The sequence below is a fragment of the Trichomycterus rosablanca genome, chromosome 12 (assembly GCF_030014385.1).
Source record: "Trichomycterus rosablanca isolate fTriRos1 chromosome 12, fTriRos1.hap1, whole genome shotgun sequence".
Lineage (NCBI taxonomy): Eukaryota > Metazoa > Chordata > Actinopteri > Siluriformes > Trichomycteridae > Trichomycterus > Trichomycterus rosablanca.
In genome coordinates, this window is record NC_085999.1 from 32,559,530 (window position 1) to 32,575,249 (window position 15,720).

General features: G+C 38.8%; 1 protein-coding gene across 1 annotated transcript; it reads left to right on the forward strand.

The window, feature by feature from the left end:
- Window positions 1–172: 172 nt before the first annotated feature.
- LOC134323878 (MORC family CW-type zinc finger protein 3-like) lies at window positions 173–14,563 on the forward strand. Its single transcript, XM_063005439.1, has 19 exons — window positions 173–211; window positions 1,610–1,682; window positions 1,774–1,906; window positions 2,138–2,361; window positions 2,484–2,640; window positions 3,348–3,465; window positions 3,561–3,689; window positions 3,815–3,934; window positions 4,537–4,634; window positions 5,160–5,264; window positions 5,498–5,626; window positions 6,871–6,945; window positions 7,031–7,073; window positions 8,152–8,220; window positions 9,144–9,219; window positions 9,312–9,375; window positions 10,113–11,229; window positions 12,151–12,338; window positions 14,159–14,563. The coding sequence occupies exons 1-19, from the start codon at window positions 173–175 to the stop codon at window positions 14,316–14,318; spliced, it is 3,117 nt and encodes a 1,038-aa protein (XP_062861509.1). The 3' UTR covers window positions 14,319–14,563.
- Window positions 14,564–15,720: the final 1,157 nt, after the last annotated feature.

The following is a 15,720-nucleotide window of genomic DNA, read 5'->3' on the forward strand; positions in this document are numbered from 1 at the left end:
TTATATTATTATAATTATAGAGTTGGCTTTCTACATAAGCATAGTTCCTCAACCCCTCTCACAGGTAATGACCCCACAGGCCTTCCACAACAGTCCGTTTGCCGCCGTGTTCAGCCCACGTGGAGCCGCTTCATCCACTCAGAGCTCCGGATCACGCCCATAGTTCCTAAAGATGGCGGTACAAACAGAAAGAGGAATACCTGTTAGCGCAGTAAGTACATTAGACACAGTCATTTAATAAACATACAACCAATATCAGTATATGTTAGAAATAGTTTGGATGTTTTCTTTTTAATTTTGCATCTGCGTTATAATTTAGTTTTTATTGAGTATCATTTGTGCTGTTATACTATTGTTTACTATCTAAACCATTTAAATGTGTCCATGGAACAGAATTAGTCCAGTAATGCAGATTTGTTCACTTGTTACTGTTAAATAAGAACTAAAACACACCTGACGTTACTGTTTCATTTCACCAGACATCAGGGTCAGTGCTTAAGTTTCAGTTTCGTTTTATGGTTAACTTTACTGTGGAGTACATGCTAGTATGAAGCATTCTGTCCGATCCGGGTTCTTTCGGTCCTTTCTGTGTGGAGTTTGCATGTTCTCCCCGTGCCTGCGTGGGTTTCCCTCCGGGTGCTCCGGTTTCCTCCCACAGTCCAAAGACATGCAAGTGAGGTTAATTGAAGATACTAAATTGTCCGAGACTGTGTTTGATATAAACATGTGAACTGATGGACCTTGTGTAATGAGTAACTACCGTTCATGTCATTAATGTAACCAAAAGTGTAAAACATGACGTTACAGTCCTAATAAACAAACAAACAATTTATCAGTGATTTCTGTATCTGTTCTTTTTCTCTGACTCAATAATTGGTATACATGAAAAAATCAAATAAAGGGTATTGATCTATCTATTAAATTGTAAGCTGTGGGTGTGAAGCACATTCAGGTTTTTGAGAACAAGTACATCAGAAAACTCAAAAATCTCATGGAGGAGGGTAATGACCACTGAGCAAATTTACAAGATGTCCAGAACAGAAAAGTAGCTACTGAACCACATTAAGTCCCATAAGTTACGTTACTTTGGGCATGTGATGAGGCACCAACATGACAACAGTAAAGGCAGTGTTATGACAGCACTTGTAATAACTCAGAGAAAGACCAAGATGTTGTTATCAGGTTTGTAGCCAATCTGCTAGCATTAGGCATTGGATAAAGCTGACCCATCTGTGCAGCCAACCATCACAAAGCAATGACGGCGTAGTGACATGATGGCAGTTGCTTAATATCAACAACCACAAATACAACCTCATTCTCTCGACTCAGGCACAGCTGAGATGGACTGAAGCAAAGTGGAAATTAATGCTGGTGGTTTGACCTTTCATATTGTTTGTGTTTTGTGTAGGAAGACTCCTAGTAATAGTAATAGTTTTTTGGATAATAAAGTGTATGTTCTAATTCACAAAGTTACATCAAAAAAATCATTGTTGAAAATTGTTTTCAAGATTTACATGATATACCTCTTCCCAACAAAATTTTGGCTTTACATGTAGCAGTTTATTAGCATCATAGATGGCTAATTTATTATTTTGTTGCCCTCTAAAAGGTTAGTCCTCGTTACCTACACACAAACTCCACCAGTCACACGTGGCCCTTCAGTGCTATAGCAGAATTGATTGGTGAGTCTTTTTAATAATTCTATTAACAACTGGCTATGGGATCTAGTTTACATTGTTTCATATTTGATGCCCCTATTGTTTCTGTTCACAGACAATGCTTATGACCCAGATGTCAAAGCCAAGCAGTTCTGGATTGATAAAACAGTGGTCAAGGGCCAGGACTGCCTTACCTTCATGGATAATGGTGCAGGCATGGACTATGATAAGATGCACAAAATGCTCAGGTATGAGCATGGAAATGTGGTATTGGGTGATGTCATCAGTTAAACAATATATAAGTAATAAATCAACAGTACAGTCTGTACCCCCAACATGTTTATGTTCATGTGGACGCTTACTGCATAAAAGCTGGCTTTTAAAAAGTGCGGTGTTCAAAGATCAAACATATTTGGTTCATAAACATTTACTTTTTTACTATGCTTACATGACTTTTTCTTTCTTTGTCCTCCTCCTAGTTTTGGCTTTAGCGATAAGCAGACGATAAATGGCCACATCCCAGTGGGCCTTTATGGTAATGGTTTTAAGTCGGGCTCCATGCGCTTGGGGAAGGATGCCATCGTGTTCTCCAAAAAAGCAGACGTCATGGGTGTGGGACTTCTATCCCAGACCTACCTCGAGAAAATAGGAGCGGAGAATGTCATAGTACCGGTCGTCACACTGAAACATAACGAACAGACTAATATCCTTTATCTTGACGGGTAGCCCCTAGAGGGCTGGAGTGGGTGGGAAGATGTTTCAAACAAATCTTTTGGAAAGTTTGAGTTTTACTGTGCAGTTTGGTCTTTAACTCTCACTGTTCACTCAGTGCTGTGCCAGAGCATGAGGCGAGTCTTCAGGACATCCTGACCTACTCAGTGTTCAACACCAGAGAGGAACTACTGTCTGAGCTTGATGCCATCAAAGGTCCATGTGGCACAAACTCCACTGGTACCAGAATCATAATCTGGAACCTCCGCAAGTAAGCATGCTTAAGGGTGTGGAGACCAGGAAGGTTTATGAGAGAAATAAGTAAATGTTTAGACAGATTATAAAAAGCATAATACTGCATGTAACCAGGATTTTACAAACTTGCTTGACTGTGTACTACTAACATGCTGATGGGATTTGTGCATTTATAATAATGTTTGAATCATGTGAGCTGACAGCAGGTCTGCCATAGTCATGCCACAGCATCATTCAAAGCATTTGGCTGATTATTAAGCCAGTCATGCATTTAGGCTAAAGGCTTTTATCCTGTCCATGTACCTTATTGGACAGTAAGTTGCCTGGCTGTCTAGCATAGGTACTCCAAAAGATCAAATTTGCCTTCCTGTGAATGCACCAATCCCCTCTTACAGGGCTGGCATAAACCATTGTGTTTGCTGCAATAGCCTGGCAGATTTTAGAAACAGAAAATGATCAACAGTCACATCAGTATTGTTTGGATGGTTAATGTCACCACACTACCAGTGTGTAATTGTTCCAAACAAGCAAGTGTAATAAAACACTTACATAATAGATTATCAACATCTAATCTAAAAAGAAAGCTTGAATTTTTATCATTATTCTACCTAGAGTTTAGATATGGATATACTGTTAAAAACAATGACCATGAACATCACATAAAACTGAGTGCAGGATCTGTGCAATGTTTTTTGTTCTATAATTACCTTTATTCTACTGCAGGACAGCCTCTGGAAAATTAGAGTTTGACTTTAAGCAGGACCGCTATGACATCTGGATTCCTGTTGATGTTAATGAGAACACAAATGTCTCGGTACCCGAGAGTGAATATTCACTGCGGGTAAAGATTTTATTCGCAAATATTCAATATTATTATTATTTAGCTAACATGGACATTGAATAATTAAGTGTGTCTTTATATTTCTTTTGTACCAGGCGTATAGCAGTATTCTGTACTTGAAGCCCAGAATGCAGATTAACATTCGAGGACAGAAAGTAAAAACTCAGCTCATCTCCAAAAGTCTTGCACACAGTATAAAGGACACTTACAAACCCCAATTTCTTGTATCCTTTTGTTGCATATTAAAGCTGTAAACTCTTTTTCACTGTTAAGCAAATAAATTAAATTATTACATTTTAATAATTACTTTTTAGGTTTTATGTGTCATGATTCTTAAGATTTCTCTCAGGATAAAGGAATTCCAATCATCTTTGGCTACAACACAAAAAGCAAGGACCACTACGGTCTTATGATATACCACAAAAACCGCCTTATTAAGGCTTATGAACGTGTCGCCTGTCAACGTAAGGTGGGTATCTTTGGTACATAGAAAGTTTGAACTTTTAAATATGTAGTAGAGAGTAGCATTTCTGCAGTGAATTGATTTACTTTCTGTAAGGATAATAGAGTTCCAGGTTGCATGTAGTTGCACACCTGAGCCCATGTGGCTATATTTATAGTAGCGTTACGGTTTCTCATGCAGCGCTGACTGAGGACTCAAAGGTCATGCACATTTAACAGTGGTTTCTGGTCTTGTTCTACACAAACAGATTTCTCTAAATTCACTCAATCTTTTAAGAATGTTATTTGGTAGATTGTGAAAGTCATTATTTGCATTCTTTCATTTAGTAATATTTGTTTTGAACTGATTGATAATTCTCTTACAAACTTGGTGAGCTATGACTCGTCTTTGCACCCAGTCATGATGCCCTCACCTTTTACCAGTTCATCTGCTTATTGTTGCAGACATCAAATTATAGAAAGGGGACTAAATACTTTGTGAAACCACTGTATATAGTTATTATTAACTGTGACAATACTAACTAATATGTACAACATTATTACCATCAAAACACAATACATGGCTCAATTTTACCTTTTGTCACAAATTTTTGTGTGTTTTGTTGCCAGGCCAACAGCACGGGCGTGGGAGTTATTGGGGTGATAGAGTGTAACTATCTCAGTCCAACTCACAACAAGCAGAAATTTGACAACACAGATGAGTACAGGTGTGTTTAAATACGCTTTCTTCTGAAATGATTTCTGATTCTTAGTTAAAAGTAAAAGTTGGAACACAATTGGAAATATTCAACTCCCTTTCACCTTGTAAGGTACTATGCTGATGTCTATAGAATGTAATTAAAACATACAACAGGAAGTCTCAATAAACAGAATAAAATATTTCTTAATCCATACAAGCAATTTTGAGAACATTATTTTACAATTTTACAACTTTAGCTTATACAGACTTGCAGTAGGATTTAAGATCGGCAGTATTATGTCAGGGTTGAATATTGCCAGTATTAACAAAATATTGTGGTTCTGTAAAATAATGCGTCATTTATTTTCTTTCTTCATTTGCTTCTCCATTCAACTGATAAAATACTTCACTTAAAGCAGGTTCTAGCTCTGCAGAACCGTTTGTAGTTATAAATCCTTTATAAATTCTTTTGGGGGTTAAATATTTTCTATTACAACTGTATGTAGAAATATTTTAAATAGAATTTAAAGAGCAGAATTTTGTGTTGCTGCAGGAAAACCATACAGACTGTAAGTATTAAGCTTGAGGATTATTGGAAGGAAATCCGTCATAGACTTCAGAAAAAACGAAACTGTAATACACCTATTGAGGATACTCAGTGAGTATAAACACACTTTTATGGCTGATGATTTAGACTTCTGTTAGATCAAGTTATTTTTTTTATATATGTAGTTAGTTTGCTACATTTAAACTAGGGAAAATATTGTTTTAGCATAAATATTGTATAATGTGTCTTCTAACATAATAATGTTGTGAGAGCCCTGAATCACTGGTGGTTTCTTCAAAGCTTGAAAGGGTCGAGTAAATCGGTGTTACTGTGGGTTCTTGCAGGAAGCGGCCAGACCAGAACTGGGTGCAGTGTGATGAATGTCTGAAGTGGAGAAAACTTCCGGATGGCATTGATAATGAACTTCTTCCAGTTAAATGGTTCTGCCGTATGAATCCTGACCCTCAGTTCAGGTGTGTTTAAATTTGTGTCTTTATGTGTGCACTTGTTTAGTGGATACAAAAAGTTTTCAGCCCGCTTGACTTTTTGCAGACTGTATTTTTTTGCGGATTGAATTGTGAATAAATGTAATTGCCATTTGTACTTTATAATATAGTACATTATAATATTAATATTAATACAAAATATTTAAAAATAAAAAAATTGCATCCATCAAATTATAATCAGACCCTTTGTGGTGGCACTTAAAATTGTGGTCAGGTACATCCTGTTTGCTTAAATAAAAAAAAAGTATATGGAACTCCATATTAAAATCCATCTTTTGCAATGCAAATTGAAAGGAACACACCCAGGTCTGTAAGCACCTACAATTTACATTGCATTGTCAGAACAAAAACAAAGCCATGAACTGTTTGTGGAGTTCCATGATCAAGTTGTCAGAGCATAGGTCAAGGCATAGGTCAGGGAAATGTAAATGTAAATAATGGTTAGAGCATAGATAAGATAAACTATTCGATGGACACCCACCTAGCTCTTTATAAATCAAGCCATGATGGCGAGAAAAGCAACTCTTAATTAAAAGCCACACGACTGCCTGCTTTGAGTCTGCTAAATCACAATGAGATTTCTCAATGATAAAATGAAACTCTTTGGTCAGAACAGCAAGCACTGCATCTGACAAAGACAGTCATTGCACATCACTTAGTGAATCCATCCCGACGAGGAAACAGTGGTGTCAGCATCATGCTAAATGTGTGCTCTTTAGCAGCTGGCAGGGGAACTGGTTAGAATTGAGGGAGAGAAGAATGCAGCCCCAGACTTGGGTGACAGTTCACCTTTTAACATGACAATAACCCAAAGCATATAGACAAAACAACACTGGAGTGGCCTTGTTGCAAATCTCTGTCTTTGAGTGGACCTGGCAAGGCCTGGACTTTGACTTCATTGAACATCTGTGGAAATGCCTAAAGATGGCAGTCAAATGTTTGCTTTGCAGTCTGACAGAGCTTGAAAGGATCTGCTATGAATAAAGGGGTAAGCTGCCCAAATCCTGGTGTGCAAATTTTATAGAAATATGTAACCTGTAAAATTGTATTGGCATGTAATTCTAGGTAATTAAGCACAGATGAGTGGGTGTAAATGGCAATTAAATACATTCAAAAACAAGTCCAAGACACAAAGTTTCAAAAGAGTCAAGGGATCTGAGTCCACTGTATGTTTGTTTGTGTTAGCTTACACAAGTGATTGATTTTCTCAGGAGTTGTACAGTTGAAGAGGAACCCGAAGACTCTGATGATGAAGAACCCAGATACCAGAAAACCTTCAGACAGCAGTGAGTAAAGAATCCAGTGTTTTTGCTAAAACGTTTATAATTTGTATGTTCCACACTGTATAATGCTGTGTTTGTGTACGGGCAGTGAGAGAAATCAGAAGTTGCAGGCAGAGATGAACAGACAACAGGTACTCCTCTTTTGTTGGAAATGTTAACATTTTATCAGAATATAGTTTATCTGTATGCCACAGTTAATTCCATCAGCGTATTAGGTATGAATAAAATGTTTGTTTGTTGGTTTGTTTATTAGGATTTTAACTTCATGTTTTACACTTTGGTTACATTCATGACAGAAACGGTAGTTACTCATTACACAAGATTCATCAGTCCACAAGGTTATATCAAACATAGTCATGGACAATTTTGTGTCTCCAATTAACCTCACTTGCATGTCTTTGAACTGTGGGAGGAAACCGGAGCACCTGGAGTAAACACACGCAGAAATGTGGAGAACATGCAAACTCCTCACAGAAAGGACCCAGAGCACCCCACCTGGGGGTCGAACCCAGGACGTTCTTGCTGTGCCGCGACAGTTCTACCCACTTAGCCACTGTGGTGCCCGAACAAAATGTCAGCTAGCTGCTAGCATTATGTACACAGTTCCTGTTTATTGTGTTCAGTGATTAAATGTATTTGTCATGTTACAAAGTGTTCTATATGAACTGAGTAACAACACAGATTTTTAAACAGGTACTATACAGGCTGCCATTAGGACCTCGTGAGCTTCGTCCTAATTGGTCAGTGAGGAAAAGGTGTTGGATGTCAGTTTTAACTCTTGAAAGCGCTTGGTGGCAAACACTCTTGTGGCAAAGCCTTTTAAAAGTGGCTGCTTAAACAATATAATATGTAAAATGGATTTGCATTATAGATAGCAATAGATTATTAGTGTTTACAAAGTTGCTGTAGTAGCAGTGTGAATGTTGCAGGAACTGCGTTCTGTTCATGTCAGCCCAGATAGTGCCCCGTGCAGCATTTTCTTAATACAGTGATGGGCCCGGTGAAAACATTATCACATATCAAACTGTAATTGTGATATCCAGCAATTTTATCAAATATCACATTCTTTGTGAATATCATACAGTCCTTCCATTAAAACATTCCCATTATAACATGTGATTAAATGTATAAGACTGTCATGGTAAAGATATTTATTCTCCCCTCATTTTTCTGCTAAATCTAAGTAAATATATATTGTTTCTTATACAGGTGGAGGACCAGAAGATTGCAGCATTGACAAAGCAGAATGCTGCTTTGAGGAGGCAAATCCAACTTGGTGTGAGTACTTTTAGAAAAATAATTTAGTGCACATGTGTGTGTGTTACACCAAGACTAAAATGTATTGTTCTGCCCTCAACACTGTAAACCACAAGGACAGGTCAGGTGAAAGCATTTTCTGAAAGCTTTAGTCTAAAATTATATACCAGTAGCATGTGATGACTAGGTTTCTTGGTAAATGAACACCAGCATTATTTGGCCAAAAGTATCAAGACCCCTCTTATATTATTGATATAAATTATTGTTCTAGCAGTTCCAATGTTGAAAAGTGTATAAAAGCAATTTATGCTTCTCACAGCCCCCATTTTGTTTCATTATGTCTGTGAAACTGTGGTCCATGAATGCATGGTTTAATGAGTTAGAGGCCTGCACAGAGCCTCGACCTCAAAGCATTTAAACACCTTTGGAATAAATCAGAACGTTGATTGCGAGTCAGGATGTCTTGTTACTATCAGTGCCTGACTACACAGATAAGTGGATGCTGTTATAACTGCCATACAGATTAATTCCCATGGTTTCAGAATGAGATGTCTAACCAGCTCATGGTCAGATGACCACATACTTTTGGCCATATAATGTATTCACACCTGCAAATGTCCTTCAGAATATTTTTCTGATATTAATTAGCAAATTATTCCATGTATTTACATATCCATATATACACCTATATACACACGCTCACACACTATATAGCCAAAACTGTTTGGACACTTTACCATAAGCTTGTTGGTGGTGTGTTTGAAAACAAATGAGCCCTATTTGTTTGTTTATTACACCTGTTAGCAGTTATTGTAACTGAAACACGCAAGTTCAGTAATTATAATGGGTGTCCCAATACTTTTGTCCATATTGTGTGTGTATATGTATGTATGTATGTATGTATGTATTTATAGCATTATTTAATTTAGTTTTTTTCTCAATAGAGCCCTTCTTCACCTGCGTCACCCATCCAAGCAACACCCAACTTGTCCCTTAATTCCAGCCCTTGCAGGGGATCTGGTAATGATTTTATTTTCATCTATTTGTGCATATTGCTCTAAAATAAAAGAATTACTTACATTTTTGGTTCTTTTTTCAATTAAATACTACAGGCTCCAAAACATCTGATGACTTTCCAGTTATCAGTCATGTCATCTCCCTCTCCACTCCTGCAAGGTACATCACTGTGTCACATTTGTATCACTCTTGGTTTTTACTTGATAGGCATTTTTTACCCAGCCTACCGTGACACTGTGTGTATGCTGCACCTTACTTCTGCGTTTAAGCTTTTCACATGATGCACAGCAAAACCCCTTTCTGCAAGATGTGCTCTATGAAACGTATTTTAGATTAAACAATGAAGCTCAGGCAACCGTTGCCATTTGGAGACATGAGAAAAACCCAGCAGAACGAAGTGGCTTTGTGAAACTTTACTGTTTTATGAATCCAAGGGTGAATGTAATCACAAATGAAGAGCTACGATGCAGCAACAAGCGATTCCAGTATTAGGAAACGTAGCATTGCTATCTATAATGCAAAGCCAGTCTCACAGTGCCATGGTTCTAATTCTTATTGGAATGACAGTGATTCTCTGTGATGTGTTTCCTGCTGCTCTTTGTTTCTACGTCATATAAACAATCTGTCTCATTAGTGGTGCTTTGAAAAGGTCAGTGATAAACAAGGTCAAAATTCAACAAGGTTGAGTATTAAGAGCAGTGCCAGGCAGTGACAAACTGAGTGGCAAATGTGCAGTGTGTGACACTCAAGGTAGCGCAGCGGCAAGGTGTGCAGCACCGCCTCACTCTGAAGGAAATAACGGCTCAGCAGCGCAAAAGCAGTTACGTGGTGTGGCATGTGATTGCAGCTCTAGCATTGTTTTGTTTTTTTATAATTTAATCTCTGCTTCATTTTAGGATTAAAAGAACTCTTGACCTGAGCAGCGAAAACGGAGAGATAAAGAGAGCCAGAGTGAAAAATGGTTTTGATGTCAACACACCAAACAGTCCATCAGCATTCTCAAACTCATCCTACAGCTGTTCCTCACCAAACTTGATTATTCCTGATAGCAGTGGGGATAAAACAGCAGTGAAAGATGTTGATGATGATATTGTTATTGTTGAGAGCTGCAGCACACCTAGGCCCAAGTTAACACAGCCCAGCTTTGACATAACCAAAGTCAAGTTAGAACATAAGGAGAGTGAGGATAAACAGAAAATACACACTGATCAAACTGACCACGTGGCCATGGAGGACAATAAGACTACTGCTACAACTTCTTTATCTGTATCCACTGGACATGTCTGCATATCAACCCAGACTAACCAAGACAACTCTGTGAAAAAAGAAGTGGACAAAACAGATAGCATGCAAGACAGAAACAGAGAAGAAGAGAATCAATTAGAAATGGATTATAGGCAAGAACAACAGAGCACAGCACATGAGCTAGGGCCTATTGAGGAAGAGCCCATGGAACTGAATGAGAATGCTATAAAATTAGATCAGAAGTCAAATAGTGCAGAGTTCCCTGATCGAATAAGTCCAAACATTTCTGCTAAACCTCTGTTAGACGTGAAACCAGAAGCAAATCTTGAGAACATGGCTCTGAATGTGGTGGACGCCCAGCAGCAACAGGACAATCTGATGGAGCTGCTGGAGGCAGCTGCTCAGGAACGTGACGAAAGCCGTGCTGAGCAGCATCGCCTCATCCTGCAGGTGGAGGAGCTTCAGAGTCAGCTGCTGGAGCTCAAACAGAACATAGTGAAAAAGGAACAGAACCATCAGAGCACACAGACCAGCCCTGAGATGACTCAAGACTACAAAGTGCAGTACCTGGAGGCCAAAGAGAACATAAAGAAGCTTCAGCTGGAGCTGGAAGAGCTGAAGACGAAGGGACTTGATAGAGAAAACAAAAGCAAAGAGAGCAAAGCAGAGGCTTTAGCAGAAGTGGATGATGATGTGGCTTGTCAGATTGATCTTTTGTTGAGGGAACTAGACGAGAGAAACAAGAAGCAAGAGGAGCTGATGAAAAAGGTGAGTGGTTTGGATTGGTCTGCAGCCTGCTTAATGGATTCTTTCTCAAAATCACAGTCACCAGTTATACTGTGATCAAATGTTATACTGTGTAGCCAAATCTGTGTGCACTCAGCTTACTACAAGATTGTTGAACATCACATTCTAAAACCATGAGCAATAATGAAGAGGGATACCCTCCCTAATAGCCTCCACTGTTTTGGGAAGGCTTTGAACAGTATTTTTTATAAATGTGTCTGTGGTCATTTGTACCCATTCAGTCAAAACAGCACTGGTGAGTTCAACAGACCTGGCTCACGACTGATGTTCCTGTTTAACCAAAGGTATTTAAAGAAGTCAGAGCTCCGTGCTGGGTACTAGAGTTCCTTCATTCCAAACTTGCCAAACCGTTATTCAAACGGCACAGTTATTCTGGAAGAGGGAACGATCTTTTGCCACATGTTTTTGGGAGATATAGTGTATGTTACTGAACAAAAATTGAACAAGAAGATATTTTCGTGGCTTTATACCTTATTAGTAGGGCCCTACTAAATTCATGGGAAAATTTGCTTAATTTCACCTCAGTTTAATAGACCTCAGTTTTCAAAAATCAGAGATTTCACAGAATAGGGTGCCATGTACAAAGGTTATATAAGGTCATTTTGCAAGGTCCAAAAGTTCTTGTCTTTGTCATGACAATGTTCTAAATCAGCTTTGCAACCATGTTAGCTAGATTCAAAAACAAACTGATTAGAGATTTGTCAGTAAATTTTATACCAGTATGCTTGCCATTTGAGAATGTAATTAAATCTCGACTTGTTTTGGATCACTCCATTCTTTGCAAGGCTGCTGGGCCTCCCGATTCCAATCATATTTATCTTACAAACACATCTTGTCTTGTTGTTTCTCGACCTTCCCTCTGTCTGCTATATCTTCACACAGGTGGAGAGTCTAGAGGATGAGAAGCGTAACTTGTTGACCTGCTGTGAGAGCCTGCAGAAAGATTTCAAAGAAGCAGCATCAGCAGGATCATCAAACCCAGGAAGCGGAAGAGACTTACAGCAGGATGAGATGCAGAAACAAGCAGCAAGTGAAAGACAACAGGGAGACAATAACACACAGACATGCATGTAAGATTTCCTCTATAAAAGATTCTGTATCTTTGTCATGAAATACTGATCACCTGTTCTGATGATGATGTCTGATGATGTGTGGATCTTATGATGCAAGTCAGACACAAGTCATAGTTAGCTCTTACCTACAGTGTATCACAAAAGTGAGTACACCCCTCACATTTCTGCAGATATTTAAGTATATCTTTTCATGGGACAACACTGACAAAATGACACTTTGACACAATGAAAAGTAGTCTGTGTGCAGCTTATATAACAGTGTAAATTTATTCTTCCCTCAAAATAACTCAATATACAGCCATTAATGTCTAAACCACCGGCAACAAAAGTGAGTACACCCCTAAGAGACTACACCCCTAAATGTCCAAATTGAGCATTGCTTGTCATTTTTCCTCCAAAATGTCATGTGATTTGTTAGTGTTACTAGGTCTCAGGTGTGCATAGGGAGCAGGTGTGTTCAATTTAGTAGTACAGCTCTCACACTCTCTCATACTGGACACTGAAAGTTCCAACATGGCACCTCATGGCAAAGAGGATTTAAGGATCTTAAAAGACGAATTGTTGCGCTACATGAAGATGGCCAAGGCTACAAGAAGATTGCCAACACCCTGAAACTGAGCTGCAGCACAGTGGCCAAGATCATCCAGCATTTTAAAAGAGCAGGGTCCACTCAGAACAGACCTCGCGTTGGTCGTCCAAAGAAGCTGAGTGCACGTGCTCAGCGTCACATCCAACTGCTGTCTTTGAAAGATAGGCGCAGGAGTGCTGTCAGCATTGCTGCAGAGATTGAAAAGGTCGGGGGTCAGCCTGTCAGTGCTCAGACCATACACCGCACACTACATCAAATTGGTCTGCATGGCTGTCACCCCAGAAGAAAGCCTCTTCTGAAGTCTCTACACAAGAAAGCCCGCAAACAGTTTGCTGAAGACATGTCAACAAAGGACATGGATTACTGGAACCATGTCCTATGGTCTGATGAGACCAAGATTAATTGGTTTGGTTCAGATGGTCTCAAGCATGTGTGGCGGCAATCAGGTGAGGAGTACAAAGATAAGTGTGTCATGCCTACAGTCAAGCATGGTGGTGGGAATGCCATGGTCTGGGGCTGCATGAGTGCAGCAGGTGTTGGGGAGTTACATTTCATTGAGGGACACATGAACTCCAATATGTACTGTGAAATACTGAAGCAGAGCATGATCCCCTCCCTCCGGAAACTGGGTCGCAGGGCAGTGTTTCAGCATGATAATGACCCCAAACACACCTCTAAGATGACCACTGCTTTATTGAAGAGGCTGAGGGTAAAGGTGATGGACTGGCCAAGCATGTCTCCAGACCTAAACCCAATAGAACATCTTTGGGGCATCCTCAAGCGGAAGGTGGAGGAGCGCAAAGTCTCGAATATCCGCCAGCTCCGTGATGTCGTCATGGAGGAGTGGAAAAGCATTCCAGTGGCAACCTGTGAAGCTCTGGTAAACTCCATGCCCAGGAGAGTTAAGGCAGTTCTGGGAAATAATGGTGGCCACACAAAATATTGACACTTCAGGAACTTTCACTAAGGGGTGTACTCACTTTTGTTGCCGGTGGTTTAGACATTAATGGCTGTATATTGAGTTATTTTGAGGGAAGAATAAATTTACACTGTTGTATAAGCTGCACACAGACTACTTTTCATTGTGTCAAAGTGTCATTTTGTCAGTGTTGTCCCATAAAAAGATATACTTAAATATCTGCAGAAATGTGAGGGGTGTACTCACTTTTGTGATACACTGTATATTGTAAAGCAAAGGCTGTTTGAGTGACTTTTTTATTCCTTTCAGGCTTAAATTAAGGAAACTCAGACAAAGGGTGGCGCGTCTCCTGGTCACCTTCGTCCCTGCTCTGGACCTTCAGCAGGTGAACTACGATTGTGACGTCATCGATGAGATTGTCAGTCAGGTTATAGATGAGATCTCCCCTTCAGAAGCAGCATCTACATAGTATCAGTGGTTACCAGCAGAGCTAAACTTCTACAGCAGGAAATAAATCACTTTGTTAATCACTGAGGTTCAACTACAAGAACAAATTCTTAATATACCAGAATGTACATTTTAATGAAGCTTTATTGATTGAAATGGATCTTTTAAAAAATCAGGCTACAGTTTGGGTAGCTGGTGCTACTTTGGGACTTCTGACTAAGGAATGTTTAAAACAGACTTTTTAAAATAAAAAAATCATAAAAAATATTCAAACTTTATTGTTTTTTTCCCTTTTTGTTACCAAGTTGCCAGCTTGTGGGTTGTTTTTTAAAACAGAAGCTTACACATCTATATTTGTTTTTAATCAACAATACTTGTTTTCAATTTTAAGCAACAGATTATACGTATATAAATCATTACTTTGGACTGCTCCAATATTTAGGAATCACCACAGCAGATCATTATGGCCTGCATAGCTAATTTGGAACAGTTTTATGCTGGATACCAAACCGTCCTTATTTTATTCAGGCTTGTGACCGGCACTAAGAGTACACTGACAAGTGCACCTCTCAATGGCTACGCTGTTTGGCCACTCACATCAGACATAGCCAATCATGTCTGTGTAAATCCCTGACTGACTGATTCAAACCCTGGATGTCAGTGGTAGTGGGCTGGCATAATAAGTAGCTGTTTGTAAAAGCTGCACTGAAAAAGATAAAAGATGTATACAAGAAATGAATGTAAATGTACATTCAGTGTGTCTTCCAGGATTTAACTAAAGTTAAATATTATTAAAGTATATAAATTTAATGAGGGGTTAGTTATACATAACAACTAATAATGTTGATGTACAAATTAATTTCTGACACTGAAGGCACACAGCACTGAAGAATGAAAACTACTTGATTTACACTAATAACTACAGAAGCTGGTTAACATCAGCATTTTCTCTAGTGTTTGATCATGGTCACACTATCATTAAGAATGGACCCTGCCATTACTGCTTAAATAAAGGTTGGAGGATGCTCTCTCATTTGTTGTCTATAAGTCTAACCTTTTAGCAGGTAACCACTGAGACACTATGGCTACTGTTGGAAATACTTTAGATAAGTGGTTCTACCACAGGAGGCTTCATGGCTTAGTTGAGACTTAATAAAATACCATGTCAAACTGTTGTCAGGACAGGGATTAAACCAAATCAGGATGAAAATAGTTATTACATGTCACTGTGTCTGTTAAAATTACAAAGTGCTTTGGAAAATACTTGGCTTAATTGGCCACTGGCAGGGTGGCAAAGTTAACATACATTTGTCATGTGTGTCATGGTGATATTCGGATTTCATGGATTTCTTATTTTGATGTGCCAAATAATTAAAACATTTATTAAAATATTAAAATATTTATTAAAAAATATACAAGTACTT

What these genes read in the sequence shown, in the direction of transcription:
- LOC134323878 (XM_063005439.1), top strand. Translation starts at nt 173, where the DNA reads ATGGCGGTACAAACAGAAAGAGGAATACCTGTTAGCGCA. An exon ending in GACAACACAGATGAGTACAG is followed by an intron (nt 4,635 to 5,159) that starts GTGTGTTTAAAT and finishes GTGTTGCTGCAG; the next exon opens with GAAAACCATACAGACTGTAA. An exon ending in CAGCCCTTGCAGGGGATCTG is followed by an intron (nt 9,220 to 9,311) that starts GTAATGATTTTA and finishes TAAATACTACAG; the next exon opens with GCTCCAAAACATCTGATGAC.